This window comes from Vulpes vulpes, chromosome 6, assembly GCF_048418805.1.
Source record: "Vulpes vulpes isolate BD-2025 chromosome 6, VulVul3, whole genome shotgun sequence".
NCBI lineage: Eukaryota > Metazoa > Chordata > Mammalia > Carnivora > Canidae > Vulpes > Vulpes vulpes.
In genome coordinates, this window is record NC_132785.1 from 112,341,922 (window position 1) to 112,363,191 (window position 21,270).

The 21,270-nt window shown below is 39.8% G+C and overlaps 1 protein-coding gene across 50 annotated transcripts in view; it reads left to right on the top strand.

The window, feature by feature from the left end:
* The window catches only part of NRXN3 (neurexin 3), a 1,525,926-nt gene that overhangs the window by 1,013,810 nt on the left and 490,846 nt on the right, over positions 1-21,270 (top strand). For 5 of the 50 annotated variants that reach the window (XM_026018432.2, XM_026018430.2, XM_026018433.2 and 2 more), the window contains exon 1: positions 1-241. This exon is cut by the window's left edge. The exons of the other annotated variants lie outside the window; for them this stretch is intronic. In XM_026018432.2, the coding sequence (XP_025874217.1) occupies positions 1-241 (241 nt within the window). The remainder of the gene's footprint in view (positions 242-21,270) is intronic. 50 annotated transcript variants of the gene reach the window in all.

A 21,270-nucleotide genomic window follows, 5' to 3' on the forward strand; every position in this document is an offset into this window, starting at 1 on the left:
AGAATCCGCGCGAGACGGAGCCCTCCTCGCCGGCCGGCCTGGACGCTTGGGATCTGGTCCCTCTTCTGGGGATGTATCGTCAGCTCTGTGTGGAGTTCCTCTAATGTAGCTTCTTCCTCCTCCTCCTCTTCCTCGCCGGGGTCTCACTCTCAGCACGAGCACCATTTCCATGGCAGCAAGCATCACTCAGTGCCTATTTCTATCTATCGCTCCCCTGTTTCCCTTCGAGGAGGAGGGCACGGTGGGTCTCTCTGCTCTTTATCCTTTTAATGGGGCATAGCGATTCCTTAACCCACTCGCCTTTCAGGTAATGTCAAGGGTGGGAAGATAATAAAAAAAAAAATTGAATTTAAAATGATAAAAAAGCATCGCATGTGCATGAAAGAAGGAAATGTTCAGTTCCTCCATAAAGGCTAGTGTTTTCTGCCCCAGCCCCTCAATTTCTCTGCCGGTTTCTCCTCTCCTTAGCTTTCGTACTCATAGCTTCACAAACACCACATTTTCCCCCTTGCAACCTTCCACCTCCTTCGACCCCCTCCCCGTGATGGCAAGCAACTTATCAGATAAGTCCCAGGTTTTGCACTTTGAGAATATCCATTCACCTTGCTTTCACCCTTCTCTCAGAGCTTGTTTTGGAGCTAGTCACGGGGAAGTAGATAGCAGGGATCCTTAGGTCCTCAGCCTGAAGTTGATGAAACTGGTGTAAAGTGATAAAGGTCGCGGAGGAGAGTAGCTGAGTGTAAGAAGGCAGAAAATGTGATTGATAAAGAGTAGCCTTTATTGTTCATCTGGGCAGCTCTCTGTTTGTCCACATGTCTGAGCGAATGACCAGCTGTCTCGAAAACTGCCTATGCGAGATTGCTAACTGCTATGTAGGAAGTCATAAAATAGATAAGACAAAGTCCATTTATAATTAGGCCAAGTGTAAATTATAGTAACTGTAGTCCCACCATTTATACAAATGTTATTTCAACTAAAGGTAACACTGGTAGGCTTGTTCACACAATACAGGTATGATGTGTTTGGCTCCGAACAGCCCTCCTTGCATAGCTGTTGAAGGGAGAGATCTATGACTCTTGAACATCTATTCCGAGCAGGCTGCCTCTGAAAGGGCGATGTCTGCCACCAAGGTGGGAGTTTGCTGTAGTAAACTGTTCTAAAGAAGGGATCTTCAATATTTGTTTACTATTCGCTCTACTCTGGTGGTGAGGAGAGTAGGAATCACAGAGCCCAACGGCAGGAGTGGCCCTCCAGGGAGCTGTACAAGTGAACCACGCTAGAGGTCCCCTGCCCTAGCTTGTATTTTGAAGACCTATAGCATGCAGACCCCATTCGGAATGTCAGTTCTTCCCACTGCCTCCTAGCCGTGCGCTTCTGTTCTGTACTATCTGTAGTGTTAAGTGGAAGCACATTGAGAAAATGCCAGCACGTACTCTGGCTCTTTCTGGCTCTCTCTTTAAATTTTATTTGATGGAGTTGTCAAGCGGCTCAGAGCTTGTAAGGCTGGTGGAGAGGGGTGGTGGGAAGGAGTGAATGCTTGATTTTGATCTGGTTGCTGTTTTCTCTGTGACTCCTGCTGGGTTGGTCTGGAGTAGGCTTTCTTAAAAAAAAAAAAAAAAAGGAAAGAACTACAACCACCCAAAAAGCAAAAGCAATTTCACTGAAATGGAAACTGTTAGCTCCAAAGGTGGAGAGGGACCCGGAGTGCTGGTGAGACTGCAAAGAGTGGGGAAGAAAAAAAGGGGAGTGGGAAATGGAGGAAGCCAGACAGACGATTACTAATAGCCATAATTAAACATGGAAAGGCTCAGCGATAATTAGCTAAATTTCACTAATTAGTGTAAATGATCAACAGGGAGATGGATATTATGCATTAGTTAGAGGTTATAGGCTGGCAAAATCTTGATGCTTTCTGTTCAGGATGTAAACAGTTAAAAGCAGCTACTAGTTAAGTGATGGTATTTGCAGAGCAATACTTCCCAGGGGTTCCTAAATCTGTCAATCTCTCTCTCTGCCTCTCTCTCTCCCTCCCTCTCTCTCTCTCTCTCTCTCTGTTAAAAGGGCTAAAGGGGTTGAGCCTTGCACAGATTAAACACAGCTCTTTTCTACTGACTTCATTTCTTCAAGGATCTGTTGCTCAGTAACTTCTGAATCTTTTTGACTGTTTCCTAGTCTGGTTTCTCATTAACCTGCATCTGATAAGATTCAGTGTGATGGAAAAAGGAGAAAGCAGTAACTAAATGACTAGACACCCCAGAAAAGGCCCACACCCAGGAGAGCTGTGGAATGCAGTGACCCCCAGGGTCTGGTATGGCTAAGATAAAAAAGCTCATGAGTTCACCTCTTGAGTATCCTCTTTCAGTCCTGCAGTCCCATCCCATTGATTTGGGACTTGGAGAGAGAATGCATCTATATTAAGTAGGCTCCTTGCATATTTAATTAATGTTTTTGAGCTTGAAAACAAGAGAAGCAATCAACAAGATGCCCCAACGCCTGACTCCAATCCCACATCCAAAATGTGACCTTTTGTGTCCTGAAAAAAAGTAGAAGACCCCTTGGAGCTTTGCTAATGCACCTCTCACTCATACTTGGAAGTACACTTGCTTTCTCCTAGCCCAGACAAAGCCTTCACGAACAGCAAATGTTTTTTTGTTTTGTTTTGTTTTGTTTTTTTAAATCTTTTGGATGGAGGCAGTAGGAGGCAGGGTACCAGCAGACTAATGTTGTTACTAATAGCTTCCAGCCAACCTTATTCCAGAGTTAAAAGCATCAGTCTCTATTGTCTGTGAAGGAATAAATGCCCTTCATTCTGGTATAAACTGAAAACTAGATCCTTGAATCTGAGAACTTTCTTTCAACTTGGGGGGATGTTTGTTTGCGTTACCCTTGTTCCCCCCTGGCTTCCCCTGAGAAGCCAGAAATCTTCAGAGTTGTCCTGTTAATCAGTTGTTGTCACCCCTCGGTCCAGACCACCCTGACCTGTAGTGGGGTTTACACTAAGGCAGAAGGAAGAAACAGAAATCCTCCGAACAGCTGCCTTTTATCCATACTTGATTCCTATCTTTGGAGAATCACTTATGTATAGATTTGACTAAAGTCTTTATCCCAGAGCAGCCTAAAGAAGGCTGTGCTCCTTTATGAGTTCAGGAGACAAAGACCACCCTGCCTGAGGCACCCCAAATACTCTCAGGGTAGGATTATGTCTCAGGAGAAAATCAACTCTCTCTTCTCAAGTGGGATCTAGTAAGTTGTCCCTTTTCTCATGGCTCCCTGCTCTCTGTCATGCTCTTACCCATCAGTCGTCAGTCAGCCAATGTTTATTGAGCATTTATTTACTGTGTGTCAGGCTGCATGCTCCTGGCTGAGGATAGAAATCTACACAAGACATTGTCGTAAAAAAAAAAAAAAGACATTGTGGTGTGTTCAGTCAGGGAAAATTTCAGAAGTATTTTGATCATCTATGAAAGACAAGTGCTTCTAATTTGGGGGATGGGGTAAGGATCCAGCTACTAAAGCAAATCAGTTAATATACAATTTAAATATTATTTTTTAAAGATTTTATTTATTTTATTCATGAGAGACACACAGAGAGAGAGAGAGAGAGAGAGAGAGAGAGAGGCAAAGACACAGGTAGAGGGAGAAGCAGGCTCCATACAAGAGGAGCTCGATGTGGGACTCGATCCCAGGACTCCAGGATCGCTCCCTGGGCAGAAGGTGCTAAACCACTGAGCCAGGGATCCCCTAAATATTCTTTATAAAATGCAGGTTTACATTCTTGTGTCCTTCAGAATATCCCTATAAGTATTTTTTATCCTCAATTTTATTTCCATGCTTAAATATCATGCTTATTAAAGCTCCTAAGTAGTTTAGTGGCATGGGAAATACAAATATAAAAACACATTTATTTATCAACCTTTAGTTTCATAAAGGAGGTTTGTATGTTTTTTCTCCTCTCCCATCTTTAAGAACGCCAATGAGCATCTGCCTTAAAAGAATGCTTTCCATACTTAATAGTTTAGAAAACTGACTTTTCTGAAAATCTAGATTTAGTATGTGCCTTACATTTTATCCTCCATAAAATAGAAGGCCTTCCTGACTCTTTAGGAATTTAGCTGACATAAAACTCAATTTTAAATGGTAATGCACAGCAGTATATTTAGAGGAAAGTCTCATGCTCAGAAGCCAGGGTATGTGTGTTTGTAGGGAGGTACCATAAGTCCTATTTGAATCATCTCAACAGAAGTGGTGGTGGTCTGGTTGTGCCAAGAGTCCTTCTTGTAAGAAGTTGTGCTCCTCATTCATTGTCACCTCTTAAGTTTTTCCAGCCATGAGGCTTGTTTAACTCTGATCTGTTGAGCACTTTCTTCTGCTCAGCCAGCTGCTTCCTAACCACATTCTCTCTCCCTTCCTTCTTGGGATTCAGTTTGCTGAATAATTCATAGTATTGGTTGACAGATAAAATTATAAGATTTATATGTCTTTGGCCTTGGTGATGAATTAATTAAATTGGTTTCTCCTTCTTTCTCTCCTCTAGATGCATTGTTTTTCTTCTCAAAAAAAAAAAATTGGCTGGCATGTGGTAGGTCTGGAGATTTGCTTGTTTTTGAAAGATTACCAAAGGCAGTTTATAAAATCCTACTGTAAATCTCTTCAGGACTTTCAATGCAGATCATTGTGTAGGGTGGAGATGAGGGCTGCTATATCATAGGGACAGGAGGTGAGATAATTGGAACAATTGCTTTCAGGAAATAAATAAAAACCTTCACCAGGCTGGGTGATGGCTAGAATTCCATAGTAAGAACTTTATTGTTTTATCATCTGATTTTTAAAAATATTTTATTTATTTATGATACACAGAGAGAGAGAGATAGACAGAGAGAGAGAGAGAGAGAGAGAGGCAGAGACACAGGTAGAGGGAGAGGCAGGCTCCATGCTGGGAGGCAGAGGGAGAAGCAGGCTCCAACACGGGACTCGATCCCAGAACTCCAGGATTGCGCCCTGGGCCAAAGGCAGGCGCTAAACCGCTGAGCCACCCAGGGATCCCCTATCATCTGATTTTGAATCTAGAAGTGACATACTCCATTTTACATTTTAGTGAATAAATTTTGTGGATCTCAGAAGGCTTATTTTGCTAAGACCCTGGGTGATCTGAGAGGGAGGCAAATATCTGAAGATAAACCTTAGCCATACTTCCTTCCCTCTATTAGTTTGTTAGGACTGCCATAACAATAAAATAAAACAAATTTTAAAAAATCACAAGCTAGGTGGCTTAAACAACAGAAATTTATTTTTGCACAGCTCTGGAGGCTAGAAGTCCCAGGTCATATCTTTGGCAGATTTGATTTCTTCTGAGGCCTCTGTCCTTAGCTAATAGGTGGCCACCTTCTCATTGTGCTGTTGCATGGTCTTTGCTCTGTGTTCATCCCCCATGTTCCTTGTGTGTCCAAATATCCTCTTCATATGAAGACACTGGTCAGACTGGATTTAGGCTCACCCAAAAGTTTCATTTAACTTAATCACCTTTTGAAAAGTACTCTCTCTAAATGCAGTCACATTCTAAAGTACTGGGATTTAGAGTTAAAACATGAATTTTGGCAGGACACAATTTAGCCCATCACACTCCTCCTCCTCCCCTATTACACAATCATTGGGAAAGAGGTAACAATGTACCGTTCAGTGAATCTCTGCTAAACTCAAATTTTCACAGTGGAAAAATAAAACCTTCAGTGACAGCGGTAATAATTTACAAAACTGATAAGCTGCCTCATGAGGAAAAAAGTCTGTTTATTTGTAGAAAACAAAACCAGTAGGTTTAGTTCAAGCTTATGTTAGCTTTCCTATCAGTTTATCTTGTGTGACTCAGTCTATACCTTGGTGTACATGTGGACTAGTTCTGTTTGACCACAGCCACGTGCTTTGCAGACAGACTCTAATGTCCATGCTCCAAGACACTCTCTCCTTAGACATGCTGCCATTCCAGGCCAGACCTTCTTGCCCACCCAGTGACTTCCTTTATAAACTGCACTTGCCCATTATTGTATTTTCCTGAGACAGACACCAACTCCCTTCAGATCTCACCTTTCAGAAAAACAAACAAATAAAACCAGGTAAAATCGATATCAACATCTCCTTTTTTGGCAGGTGAAAAACACATCCTTTTAACAATATATCAATTTCATTATTTTTCTGTTGGATTTTTATTTTGTGAAAGTTCATCTTAAAATATAAATATGAATATGAAGTAAAAAAATAAACATATATGAAGTAATCTGTCTATATCATGACATGTCATGAGGCTTGGGTGATAGAATGTTTTACAATTATCAAGCAACTTGGCTGCAGTAAATCCCAGGCAAGATATTCAACTCTTTGGGGAATGAGTTTTTGAGTGGGTTTTTTTTCCATTTTTGTTTTTATTTCTGTATTCAGATACTTTTGAAAAGTGACTTTTGAGAGAATGCATGCTAATGAGGATGACAGGTGATGATAATGGACACAGGCAGTGTGGTGGTAGGTGGGCGTGGGAACAATCAACTGCAAGATTTAGAATTGGAAGAACTAGTCCTCGGTCTTTTTTCTGTCACTTAGGAACTTTGTGATCTTGGATAAGTCATGAAGTTTGACTCTGACTCAGTTTCTTCATCTCTAAACTGAGGATAGCAATAATAATATCACACAGATGTCACAAAATTATGTGGAAATTAAACAAGTTGTGCTTTGTACATTGCAAGCTACTGAGTGCACGTTAAATATTCTATGAGAACTATTTTAATGCTAATGCTCTTTCAGTTCCTGGTACAAAATCGAGCTTCAGTGTTGAACAGCTGCTGGTTGGTAGTTTGAGGTTAAAGAGCATGCATCTCCTGCTTCTCTTCATTTTCTTATCTGCAGCAACACTTTCTGCCTCCAAGGGGAGACAATTTTAATATGTATTTCCTTGTTTACGGCACTAAAAGAAAATAGCATATGTGGTCAGCTTGTGCTTTTTGATAACATGGAAAAAAAAAAAAAAACATGCCAGGCCAAATTTAGCCCAAAATGACAAATAGCAAACTGTTTAGAAGCTGAGTGATTTAGTGAATAAAAGGGAAGAGTCCCCTAAGAAATATTCTGAGATCATTTTAGAAATACATAATTGGATCATGTTTCTAGAAGACGTCTGCTGAATTTAAACATTCCTATATGATGCTCAGCATCCATTGAAAACTTGAATTTTTAATCTGGTTTATACTAGGAAAAAGACAGGTCTTTCCAGGACTGCTATTTTTAGATCTGGAAATAGAGAATTTCTTTTAATGTCATTTCTGGTGCTTCTACTCACCAGGACTCAAAGTTTTAGAGGAGGTAGGAGTATGGGAGGGGCTGGTGCACTTAGAGTTGACTTGCGGAGCCCAAATTTAAACCAGAATTATTATGGAAAGAAACTTACGCTGGGCTATAGATGTCACTCCTAGTTTTCTCCCTTTTGTCTCCCTCCGAGACTCTGTGACTTTGGATATGACATTATGTTTTTAAACCGTATTCATCTTTTAACATTTAGGCACACTATGGAATATCTTCATCCACTAGCCTATCCTCTTTCTTTTACCAGTAGTTTTCTGTGTGCATCGTAGAGTGTATGTGCCTTAATGCTGTCATTGGGGGGAGATTGGCTTTTTCATTTCTTCCTCATTTATACAGTGAGTGGGTCGAGTGAGACAATCTCTCCAAATGATTCTCGGCACAAGGACTGCATGCTTCTCCAATCTGTGTGTCTTTAAACATATCACTATGTATCTGACACTGGTCTGAGTTCCACAGGTCCGCCGGTATTTTACAAGTTTGTTTTCTTGACTAATAACACATGCCAAAGCCACAGCGAGGTTTTCTCTTTTCCCCTCCAGCAGAAGTAGGATAATGTACAAGAGTGGCACACTGTGATGTTATAAAGCCCTCCATCCAACTTCGCCACAGAGTCATGTTGAGATGGGAAGAACACAGCTTTCGTTTAAACACATCTTATCTGTACTAGAAAGGAATTCTGTGTTATGTTTAAAATGCTCTGCTGTGTTTAGCTATATCAGAGCAGAGGGCAGGATAGCAACTGTGGGTTTATAAAGAGCAAGTGGTTTATGTCTACTTCTGTTAGAGTTTTGAGAGACTTGCTTGGATCATAGACTTTCACACTGCCCACACCTACTATGTGCCAGTCCTCCTCCAGCGCTTTACATATATGATTTCATTTAATCCCCGCAATCCTTTGATACTAATAATGTTACCACCATTTCATACATAAGATCAACGAGACTCAGAGAGCTTATGTGCTTCGACCAAAGTAATATGGTGGTAAAGCCAGAATTCAAACTCAGTTCTATGCACAAGGTTCTTGGCCTTTCTGCTATACCACACAGTGTGTCATCTCAAGAAACAGGAAGCAAGCACAGCGAACTCTTTTGTCAGAAATAGGGTGTACAGGTTACTGAGATGTTCTGATTAATATGGGTGGTACACCTTTCCAAAGCATCTACAAGAGTGTCCAATTGATAATAAGTATTTGAATGTTTGTCAATCTGCCTGAACCCATTCTGACCCAAGGAGATATTAATTAGAAGGAGAATGCAGATGAAACACTCACACTGACACAGGTTTTTTGAGTGAATGAGTAAATGATTGAGTGAGGTGCCCTATGACTGGTCCTTGTTTACTGGGAGAATAGGAATAGTCGTTTATAGAAGAGGCGAAGGGCAGGGGAAGTCATGTATTTCCCAGAAGCACACTAACAGGGTTACTGAACCTCAAGGCTACAGAGAGCTTAGAGATTATCTGACCTTCTTATATTCCACACGGGCAAAGTGAGGACTTGGCAATAGGCATCCCATCAGTACCGGAGTCAGTTGAGAATTTGGGTAATATGACTCCAACTCCACCATCCATTTCTTCACTCCTCTGCTGAAGGGCCAACTTCTCACTCCTTCAAGAGCCTTTCTCAAATTGCAGCCTTGTGTCCCATCTCTCCTTCTGGAGACTGATCTCTCTTTAACCAGACTAAGTCCTGCAAGATTGGATTCTGCTGGCATACGACTTCTCTGGGCTTCCATAAAAATTATTTTTCTTGTGCATTTTTCTAATAGGTGTTTGGCTTTGTGCTAAGAGGCAGGCTTTCTTGGGGTGGTTGGAAGGCTTTCTCTGTATGGGAGACTCCAGTGTGGGAAAGCACTCAGATTTAGGTTCCTGTGTAAGGGGACATTGCCTGTACCAGCTGGGTCTCATCAGAAAGCAGAGGGAAATGGCCTATGTACTCATCTGTCTGTTTCCCATCTGGAAGCCACAACTGAGTTATTGTTCAAAGACATGTCCCCTGACCCAGTCCTCACCTCTTGCTTGCCAGCTATTGAGTGGCTATATGAACATAAAGTTCCTAGAAACCAGCAAGCCATATTTTCTGAGCTACTGTTCTCACCCTCCCTTTTTTACTGTTTTGAAATATTTCCGTCACCCCCCCACACATTAGAATATAACTGTGTATACTCTTGAGTGACTTTCCCCCAAACTATGAATTTCAACTCTTTCTGAGACAGTCTTTTAGAATTTGAATATAATTACATGCTTTGGGTGCAAATTGTGGTTTTTGCTACATAAGAAACTAATGGAAATGATCCGCCTGCTCCTGTAGTCTACAGATTATATGTTTCAGAGCTGGGGTATATATTTAGGCTGCTTTTCTGTGTGGCATATTAAAATGAAAATGAAGTTTGGGGTGAGCCACCTCAGTTGCTAGGCAGTAGAGCAGGTTGGTAGAGCACAGCATTAAACTGAACCAGTGTTGGGTGTTTTATTTAACATTTATTTGTGTTGCCCCTTTGTCATTTGATGTTGTCATAGAAGGGAAGGGGAAGGACATAGGCAGGGCCAGGCTGTCTGCAGAGACTCAAATAAGAAAGAAGAAATAATTCCCTCCAACACCCAAACTGAATGAGCACTTTTTAGAATTTGAAATTGCTGCACAGAGATCTATTTAGGAAGAACAGGCGAGACTTGTAGAAGTGCATAGGTGTGGCCACATCTTCAGGGACATGGATTTGGACAGACACTTAATTTCAGATTAGGGCCAATAACTAGAAAGAGAAACTAGTTTCCCTGGTTTGGCCTTGCCTCAGTGGCTCTAGATAAAAGGCCATCACTCTGGTTAAAATGCTTTAATGTGTCTCCACAGTCCATTTAATTCCTGGTCTCAAATCCCAGGCATATCATGAGCAAATAGTGTTAGGTGGCAAAGGCTTTGGGGCTTCTTTTAAGTGACCACTAATAGGGTAACTCCACTTTCTTTGAATCTTCAGTTTTAATGAAAGTCTAAAGGCCCTTATGAAAAACTAGATCACAGGTAAATAAAGCAAGACCTACTTGGATTCTTTTTTTAAAAAAAATAAATTTATTTTTTATTGGTGTTCAATTTGCCAACATACAGAATAACACCCAGTGCTCATCCCGTCAAGTGCCCACCTCAGTGCCCACTACCCAGTCACCCCCACCCGCCGCCCACCTCCCCTTCCACCACCCCTAGTTCGTTTCCCAGAGTTAAGAGTCTTTCATGTTCTGTCTCCCTTTCTGATATTTCCCACTTAGTTTTTCTCCTTTCTGCTTTATTCCCTTTCACTATTTTTTATATTCCCCAAATGAATGAGACCAGATAATTTTTGTCCTTCTCCGATTGACTCATTTCACTCAGCATAATACCCTCCAGTTCCATTCTTGGGGTCAATGTTAGCAGCATTGGTTATTTAAAAGTTTGAAAGGATGATTAAAGGGTTAAACCTGAGCTAGAAATTTGGCTAACAGAATGATTTAGGACAAAGAGAGTGTCCTGTGGTTCAGATAGTCAAGGTTTTGTTGTATATCTTTTTCCTTAAACCAATTATTTTATATTTCTTTCCATGAGCCACTATCTCTGCATAATTGGATGGGGGATTATGTGTTTACTTATGTCAATTCAATCTTCTTAGATAAAATAAACCCACGAGAGGAGACTTCTGTGCTTTCACAAGAATGATAATAGTATCTACCTTACTCTTAATAATTATAACAGCAATATTTCACTTTTGTGTGTGTTCTTTCAGCATTCCTGACACTTTTCTAAAGCTCTTAGCTCGTTTAGTTCTCCAGTGAGGTAGATATAGTTGTTTTCACATCTGAAAGACACAGCCACTAAAGCATGGAACGTTTGAGTCATAAGGTCAGATCATAAGGTAACACATGGTGGAACCAGGTTGGGTATCTAAGCAGTTTGCATCTGAATCTGTGCTCTTAATATTTAAATATTCATGCATTATTGCCTAGGATCATGGGGAAAAAATTCTCAAAGTAGTCTTTTCAAATGCAGTATATGGCTCTTTTTAAAAGGTCTTTTATGTTAGACCTAGAGCCAAGATTAATTATGAGGACTGTGAATATTTTCTAAACTTAACAGCTGACAGTATGCACTTCATGTCGGTCATTAGGTTCCTGCACCTAATTCTAGCATGTCTTTTTGCACAGGGGCTTCCCACACAACACCACCAAGTGGTTCTCTCAAATACCAATTCAACTCCATTCTGATACCTGTCTACTTGGAGGTAGCACCGGATTCCACAGGTTAGGGGTTCAGTCCTACAGGACTGCCACTGCCACTCCCAACCCCCACATCAGATGCCAGTCACCAGTCTAGGTTGTTACCTGTACTTCTGACCAATTGGCTCTAAAGCAAAGAGTTCCCAAAACCCTCTCTTTAAGTTCAATTAATTTTCTAGCATCTCTCACAGAACTCAGGAAATCCATCTACTTACTAGATTATTGATTTATTATAAGAAGATAGAACTCAGGAACAGCCAAGTGGAAGGGTTGCATAGGCTCTGGTGTATGGGAAAGGGCTCAGAGCTTCTATGCCCTCCTTCTCCAGAGGCACCATTCTCCCCAGTCTCCATGTGTTCAACCTGTAGGCTCTCTAAACCCTGTCTTTTTAAAAAGTTTTTGTGTAATTTTTTTGGTCATCTGAATGACCAAATATTCATTTCTATAGGTCATACTATCACAGTCAAGTATTAAACTAAATGCTTTATCTTATCTCATTTAATCCAACCATCCTTCAGTGTAGGCGCTTTTACTATCAGAAATGTAACAGGGAAAGAAATAGAGACTCAGAGTTAGGTCATTCACTTCAAGTTCTTCCAACTATTATTAAGCAGTTAAACCCTAGTATCTATTGAAATTTTAGGTCAAGTGATCTATACAAATAAAACCTGTTTCCTGGTATTGAGAGCAACTGATCAGAACATTTCCCTTATTCACAAGTGCTATTATATTATAGGAAATTATGCTTTCTGAAACTTACACAAGTTTCAGAGTCAGATGGTAAAGAATGGTCACATTTTCAATGGTTACTGTGGGCTTTCTTAAATTATAACGTTAGGCAAACCATCAATACTTCCTGGTTTTAGTGCTCTTACCTGCAAAATGAGAGGGTTGCAATTAAGGACCTTGAAGTGGCCTGCCAACTTTTGTCTTTGCAAGTTTGGTATTCATCTTACCATCAGCACCGACAGGCAAAATTCTAATGATTTCTAAAACACTTCTTCAGTCTCATTAGGTCACCTTTGAATCTAATTTTATTTTTGGCCCTTTATACATATGGCAGAAGTTCATTAATTATAAGGGTAAAACTAATGAAACAAATATTCCAAGAGCGTCAGTGGTTTTTCAATTTGGGTATGTGTGTGTATATGTACACGTGGGTGAATGTGTGAGCCCAAAAAATATAATGTAGCATAAAGACCTTGATAACAACCTAATTAGCTCTTGACCTGGAATGTAAAGTCAGACAGGAATTAAACCTGCTGTGCATTAGAGATGTAGGGATGTTTCAGTACCTGCTTCTTACTGCTCTGATGTTATTTATCAGTGCATTGTGTCACGGGGGCTCATATTAATATGTCAATTATAATTGAAGAGGGGGATATCTTTAATGTGAGAGCCTTGGACCTCTATGGACAATACCTCTCTTTCAGATGATTCATATTTGTAAGGATTTCCATTATATCATTTTGTATGTATGCCCTGCTACCCCCATCATCTGTCAGTTATTAAGGACCTATTAGACTAGCCATCATATAAGAACACTTTTTCAGACCATGCTGAGATAGTGATGTTTTCGTTTCCCTGTACAAGGTAACTTAATAATAGTACTTTTGAAATAGATCTACCACCTGAATACTAAGTTTCTCAGGCCCTGGGGTGATGCCCCTAAAATAATATTCTGATGGAAGACCCTCATTGGACTCCAAAGCAGTTTTAAATTTGTGGAATTTTCAGATATTTAACTTAAAAGGCATCTTTAGAGACATTTTCCATCAAATTATTTTTCACGTAAAGAAACTAACAGTCCAGGAGTTTCTGAATTGTTCCCAAATTACATTTTTCAAGTTAGGAGCAAGTCAGGGCTATGACACATGTGTTCAGATTTGACTTAGTCTTCTTTCTGCTGCACACAGTGTTCGTACTCAAGCTTTCCAGGCCACCTTTTTTTGCTGTGGACAAGGAGATGATGATAGACTCTGGTACAAGTGGTATAATAAATTAGCATGAAGGTAGCAGAGAGCCAAGTTACTTCAAACCCTCACATCGTTTGCCTTAATCACCATCACAGAATGTGGTTCCTGCTCCATCCTAGGCATGCCATACCCTCACAGGGTCCCTACTTTCTCTCTGCCCCAGCAGCCTTGACGGGAAATTCAGTGCACTGCAGTTCAATCAAACCATTTGATGAGAGCTTTTGAGCCTAATTACATGGAAGGTTTCATCTAGTGAAAAGAAAGAGAAAGGGAGAAATTAAATTGAAGTGTAAATCAGTCAAGGGTTTAGATCCCATGCTTGCTTTCTTTTTAATCAAGAGTAAAATGAGAGGAGAGTTTTAAGGATCATCACAAGACACCATTAACTATCCAAGGAGTTCTTGACTGAAGCTGGTTTGTCATGTAAAGAAAAGTGTACAATCTGTCCATAAAAGGAAGTATGCAAAGGTTGTGCTTTGGTTTAAGAGAATGATGCTGAGGGACAGGACAATTTGTTCAGTGACTGTGTCATCTTTAATTCCTCTAGATAGCTAGCATATTTTCTTGGTAATGATGTCATAAACATGTAGTGTGTAACTGGGGTAATTATATATTGTGTAAGAAAGGGTAATGTTTTCAGTTCATTCAATATTGGACACTACACCTGAAATCAGTTATTCAAAAATTTCGCCTGTTTCCCCTGAGGTTGATATATGTTTGGCACATCCCTCTAAAATTACTTGGTATTTGTAGAGTGCTTTACAGTATTGCAGAGAAGATTTGTGATCTTTTTTGATCCTTGCCATAGCTCTCTGTGGCAGGAGGACAAGTGGTATGGTTGTTATTCATCCCATTTTTTAAGCTGTTTTAATTAAAACTAAAGAAGTATAAGTGACTAAAGTCATTCAAGTATTAAGTGACAGAGCAGAAACTGACATCCATCTTCTGTCTACTACATTACTTGGCATGATTTAGTATCCTGTGTAGAATTCCTGGACTTTCTAGTATGTGAAGAAGGAGAAGAGAACAGCAGAGAAGACAGTATTTACTGAGTACTAGTTAGGACAGGGAAAACATGACTCACCTTAATTATTGAATACTTATGGTAAGTAATGCAGGGTCCTGGTCTGTGTTCTGCAGTGAACAATTGAAACATGGATCCTATATTCAGAGGCTTACAGTATGGTTAGAGATGTCTTAAACTAATGCTTAGATCTATCCTTTCCATTCCTACAGAATCCCTACCAATGTCACATGGACAGTTGCAAACCTCCTTAACAGATCTTCCTAAACTTCCAAATGCCCTTCCCATCCATGCTCCCCTCACCACTGGAGCCATCCATCGGAAGTACCAATAATACAATAATAGTGAAAGGGAATAGAAGGGAAGGGAGAAGAAATGGGTAGGAAATATCAGAAAGAGAGACAGAACATAAAGACTCCTAACTCTGGGAAATGAACTAGGGGTGGTGGAAGGGGAGGAGGGTGGGGGGTGGGGGTGACTGGGTGGCGGGCACTGAGGTGGGCACTTGACGGGATGAGCACTGGGTGTTATTCTGTATGTTGGCAAATTGAACACCAATAAAAAATAACTTTATTATTAAAAAAAAAGGAAGTACCAGTCTGATCATGTCACTCTCCCATAGGCTTCTCTTGGCCTGCTGGACAAAGCCTTATCAGATCATGTCACTCCCTCTGTACCTAGAATAAAAGCTAACCCCTTCCCTTTATGATCTGGACTCCACTTGTCTCCAATCCCATATCCTAACATGATCTTTGATGACCTTGGCTGACTTCTACTTGATGGTGGTGGTGTTCCTTGACCATGACAATTTCATTCCCACCATCAGGCCTTCATATCATCAGTTCCTTCTCCCTGGAATGTTTTCATTTTCATCCAGAGTGCCATCATGGCCACTGCTTCTTATTGTAACATCAGGCTTCAACTTCAGTGTCATCTCCTCAAGAGCTCTTCCTTAATGTCTCAGTCTAAATGTTTTTCTTTCAAATACCAGTCCATAATAACACCTTGTTTTCTTTTATTTTTAGCACATATACTTCCATGAAAGTTCTTTTTTTGTGTGTACTGCTTCCATCTATCTGCTAGAATATAAGCTCTAAGAGCAAAGACCTTGTCTACCTTGTTCATGGTTGTATATCCAGAGCCTACAACAGTGAATAGCAAGGAGTGAATTACCACAAACATTTGCTGAATGAATGGATGGATGAACAATTGACATATATTGCCCTTCAGATATGGCTTCTGCCTAGCCTTTAGCCTCAATTTTCACAAGGGTCTTATAAAACTCCTTGGGTTTAGAATATATTACTCCATTGATTGTTAATCTCTTCTACTCGTTTTTTACCTTATAGCTCACTCCATAGTGTCTGATTGGCAAAGTTTTCCCTACCTCTTATTGGCACAGTGAATTTTTCAGACTCCCATGTTTTTCTCCTTAGTGCCTTCTCATTGAATAATTAAATTATTAAACATACATTAAGACTCCTACTGAATTCTAGGCACTGTCCTAGGTACTAGATAGTTAATATAAGTAGAGTTTAGCCCTACAAGATGGTCATGCTTTGGTAGAAGACCTCATTTTATTAAACATATAGTATTAAATTGTTATTATTTGTTGATGGTGATTGTTTCTCTCACTTGGTTCTGACTTCTTTATGGATAATGAGTGAATTCTTTTGCGTGACCAACATAGTCTTGTTTTATAAAAGGTGCTTGATGGTATTCATCAACAGAAGAATCTAGTGAGTGGGCTGACAGATAAAAACAAAGTATTTTAATACATGGAATAGTATGTCAGACATCATGGAATGGGTAGAAACTACTGTGGGAGTATAGAAGGAGAAATGTCATAACATCATAGGCATTAAAAAGTGCTCTGTAGAAGAGGTAAATTTTCCATTCTGTTTTGAAAAATGATTTTTATAGGCATGCAAGAGAAGGGGTAGAGAGTATATTCTGGAAAAAACAATAGAGGGTTGTTCAGGGATCAGTAGCCTACTTTGCTGAGTGATGAGCATGTAAAAGGACATTGAGAGAAGAGTTGGAAAAGGAAATTATGCCTGTTTGATGGAGGATATTTAGAAATGCTTCTAGTAGCAATTGGCACCTTTGGCATTTACAGTGTGAAAACCAGTACTGTGAGCATTATCTGATTTATTCCTTTCAGTGATCTTGTGTGTGTGTAATTTTTGTTTATTTGTTTTATTTGTTTTGTTTTTTTGTGTGTTTTTTTGTCATTATCACCATTTACAAGAGAGGAAAAGGATCAAGACTGAAAAGTTGATGCTTAATTCAGATGCTTATTCAGATACAGTTGATGCTGTATCTTTTCAAAATCTAGATCTGGTTTTGTAATTCCCTTACTTAAGAAAAAAAAGAGAAGCAAACAAAAACAAACAAAAAAACCTATTTTTTCACAGGCCTTCAACAAAGACAAAAGCGTTTGCTGTGGTCTGGGAGATGCTGCCTGGCCCACCACTGCTGGCATTTTTAGCCTTATCACCCACCAGACCTTCCACTATTTCTATCTTAGCTCCCTGAGCTCCTCTCAGTCATGGCTACTGTCCCTGTATGTACTTGCCTTTGAACCTCCTATTTAAGCAGTTACTTTCCTCTATCTCTGGTTGTTACCCACTTAGAATTGAGGTTTCTACCTTTAGTATATCACCTATTCTAGAAATCCCTCCTTCATTTCCTTGAGAAATTCAAATTTACCTCAATGCAAGTTCTCGTAATCTTTAGGAATTCTCCCCTTCGTTCACGATTGCTACTTTATATTTACTTGTGAGATTATTTGATTAATATTTGTTTCCCTGAGTATATTGTAAAGTCCCATTTGAATCAGATGGGGTCACAAGATTTAACAAGTAAACATGTAAGATACCCAGTTAAATATGATATCCAGATAACCAACTTTTTTGTCTTTAAGTATGTCCCATGTTATATTTGAGGTACATTTGTACTAAGAAATGTTTTTCGTTGTCTAAATTCATATTTAACTGAGTATCATATATATTTTATCTGGCAGCCCTAGAAACCACATTTGTTTTTGTTCCTAGCACAATAACTGGGGGTACAACAAATAGGTAACTATCCAATATTTGATTAATGAATTGAAATGCTAAAAAAAATATTCTGACAGTGCCATGTAGGATGAATTGGTAAGACAAGAGGCTGAGTTTGGAAATTGTCATAATCATACAAGGTAAAAGTAACATGGGCTCAAATTGAATGATGGCATTGAGGCCAGAAAGATGAAGTTGTGTAGGAGGACCATTTCTAAGTGGGATTAGAATTGGCTCAAGTGTGACTGCATAGCAAACCAACACCCTGAGGAGTAAGGGAAAGGGTCATTTCAAAACACTATGATCAGGATCTAAACAGTGATAAAGATAAGAATAAATATAACCCTCTCACTTATATGGTGCTTCACAACTGTCAAAGTATTATTCCATGCTCTCTCTTGTGCCCGTTTGTAGGAGAAGCTTGTTTCTGAAAAGATGGCCATTTAATTATCACTTTCCCTTGTAAGTCCAATTACATTTCTCAATCAATGTACTTTATTAGTTCAGAGATGTTTCTCTACATTTCTGCGCATTCTGAACTAATTCTACTTTTACTTAATCTCCACGTTTCTCAGTGCTGAATTCTTTATTTCTGAAGCACTGGATAATTTTGTATTATGCATAACAAACCTCAGATGCATTTATATTAGCAGGTGGATTTTTTATCCATCAGGTTTTCTAAAAATGGGCTATAACTGGCCTATAATGAGATGACCAGCCAGAGGCTAATTTCTGTGGTATTTCTTCCTGATGCCAGAACAGGTGGAGGTTGACAAGTCACAAGCTCCCACTTCAGATAATAAAGATGTAAATCCAGTATTCAAGTTTGTGTTGAAAGCAAATCTTTTCATTTCTTATTTTTCAATTAGTGCTGAGTGTAGCTCCATGGCCTCTAGCTACAGGAGGCCAGATGAGCACATATTCTTAACTAGATGCATATACAGAGACCACAGTTGACATTTCCTCAGCTGCTTTTGCAGAGGTCTTGAATATTTTCCCTCGGCACATCCTTGCCTGGGAGCTGCTATTTGAAAGATCAGGTGTGATGAGTGAATGATAAAGTGGTAGAGACAATAAAAAGCCAGCATAGCTTAGTGGAAAGAACTCAGGCATTCTAGTTCCACACACCTGCCTGTGACAGGCCACTTTCTCAGCAGATTACTCTAGACCAGGGATCAGCAAACTCTTCCTCTAATGGTCAAGATAGTAAATATTTTCAGCTTTGTGGCCCATATATCCTCCGCCTCCCCACAACTACTCAACTCCTCCATGGTAGTGTGAAAGCAGCCATAGATAATATGCATACAGATGAGAATGGCTGTGTCACAGTAAAACTTTATTTACAAAAACAGGCAGGTGGAGTTTGCTGACTCCTGCCCTAGACTTGAGCTTCCTGATCTAAAACTGGCAATAATAAAATCTGTATTACCAGACTGTTGTGATTAAAAATTTCTATATACACTAAGAACGTAGTACAGAATCTGACACATAAGTAAGTGTTCAGTTCAGTAAATGTTAACCACTATTGTGATTATAAAAAATGAGTTTTAGGATTTGCAAGGGAACTTGGGGATCACTGGCATTTTTTCCTTTTAAAGGACACGTTAAATGAAGGATCCAGGAAATATAGGGACATAACCAAGATTACTGCAATCTGTTTCCTCACAATTCTGTTCATATCACCACTTTGGGAATTCCCAAATTCCCACTTTTGGGAATATGGCAGCATGAACCCAAGCTGAATCTTAGGGGATATTGGAGCATTGGTTCAACTGAATGCATTGAATATTAACCATATGTGAGACTGTGCTACATATTACACAGGATTCAAAAATCAATGAAGTTCTTGCCCTTAAAGATCTAGCAGCTTTTGTTTACCTAAATAATTTTATTGAGGTGGGAAGTGACAAATATTGAAAAAGTGTCTCCTGTGTGCCAAGCCCTATGCTCGAGTGCTTGTATATGATATCTTATATGATTCCTTCAATGGTTAAACTTCCAGCCTTTTATCCTTGTAGACACTAAGGCTCAAAGGTTATGTAATCTGCTTGAGGTCAATAATTAGCAAGTACTGGAGAAAGGATTTGAACTTGTTTCTCTAATTGCATACTGCGTACCACCCATTGGTGAAGGCCTCCTGCATGAAGTATGGTGCAATAAACTATTGCTACAAAACAAATAACTCTAAAACAGTGTGTTTAAAACAACCATGCTATTTGCTCATGATTCTGTGGGTTAGCCATTTAGGCTGGATCCAGCTGCTTAGTTCTGAAGTCTTAGTGTCACATGGGGTCCCTCGTGTGGTTGTACTCATCTGGCCGGTTGACTGAAGTCGATGGCCTAAGATTACCTCACATTCCAGCTATTGTTTCTGGTCTTTAGTCTTAGGGGATATTAGGTGGCTGGGCTATCTCTGCTCCATATTACCTCTTATCCTCATCTTGGCTTGCTTGGGCTTTTTCACGTGGTGGTCTCAGGACTGTATTCTAAGACAGTGGAAACAAAAACAGTAAAAACTTTCCATAGCTTGGAAGTCTCACAACAGCATTTTCATTGTTTTCCTGATTAAAGCAGTTCTCAGGGCTAGGCCGGAGTCAATGGGTGGGGAAATAGATTCAACCTCCTAGTGGGAGGAGCAGCAAAGTCATATCACAGAAGGATAGGCTTTCAGGGTGGGAGGAAATCTCACCATATTTGCAAACAATCTACCACCAAGTAATAATGGATTTGGGAGTTGGACCTTCACAGAAATATAAAAATTTGAGAAGTATTGACTTTGCCAGAACAGAAATTATAAAGAACAGCATTAGTTATTAGGTGAGAATGAGGCCACACAGTTAGACTATATTATCTAGGAAATTTCCTTTTGCCCTTGCTCTCACAAAGGAATTGCTATTACTATATGTAGGGATGTAATTACAAGAGTAGTTTCCATATATATGATTTTTCTAAATTTCCAGAGAATTTTAATTTCTATTGTAACACATTAAATATGCCGTATAGTTTTGTTGCATTTTATTACTCAGAGAAAGAGGGCAAAGCTACTCCCCCCTCCTTCTTTCTCTACTATTTGGCATCATCTTTGCAGCAAAGCAGGTTCCCAGCTCACTTCCCCAAGACAATCATGTAGACCGTCTGTGGTGATTGACTGGGGCTGAGTGTTTGCCTGGGCAGGTGTTCTGTTGTGAGAATGAAAGTTTGATTGACTTTAAGATGGAAAGGAAGGAAGAGGAGAAATTTTATTTCATCGGCAGCTGTCTTACCCATCTTCATTAAGATGGGCTGTGGACACTGCAAGGCCATTCTGAACCAGTGGTCATAAAACTAATAGGCACCACTCAACCCAGGCAGCTCATATTGCCGCCTGAGATCTGTCATCTTGGTGGTTATTGCACAAGAGAAGGAATCTCCTGTAGGGAATGCAACAGTTGTTGTGTGACAGAAGTGAAACTGAAAGAAATAGATTTTTCTGTTAGCTGCAAATCAAACCCTTACACATCATCCCTTGAAGGTGACAGCACCTGATTCTCTAAGGTAGGGTTCAAGCAAATCATCCAGGCTTACAGAAGACCATATGGAATTAAAATCCACATGTGAGCATACACACCTGTGTGTTTGTGGTGTG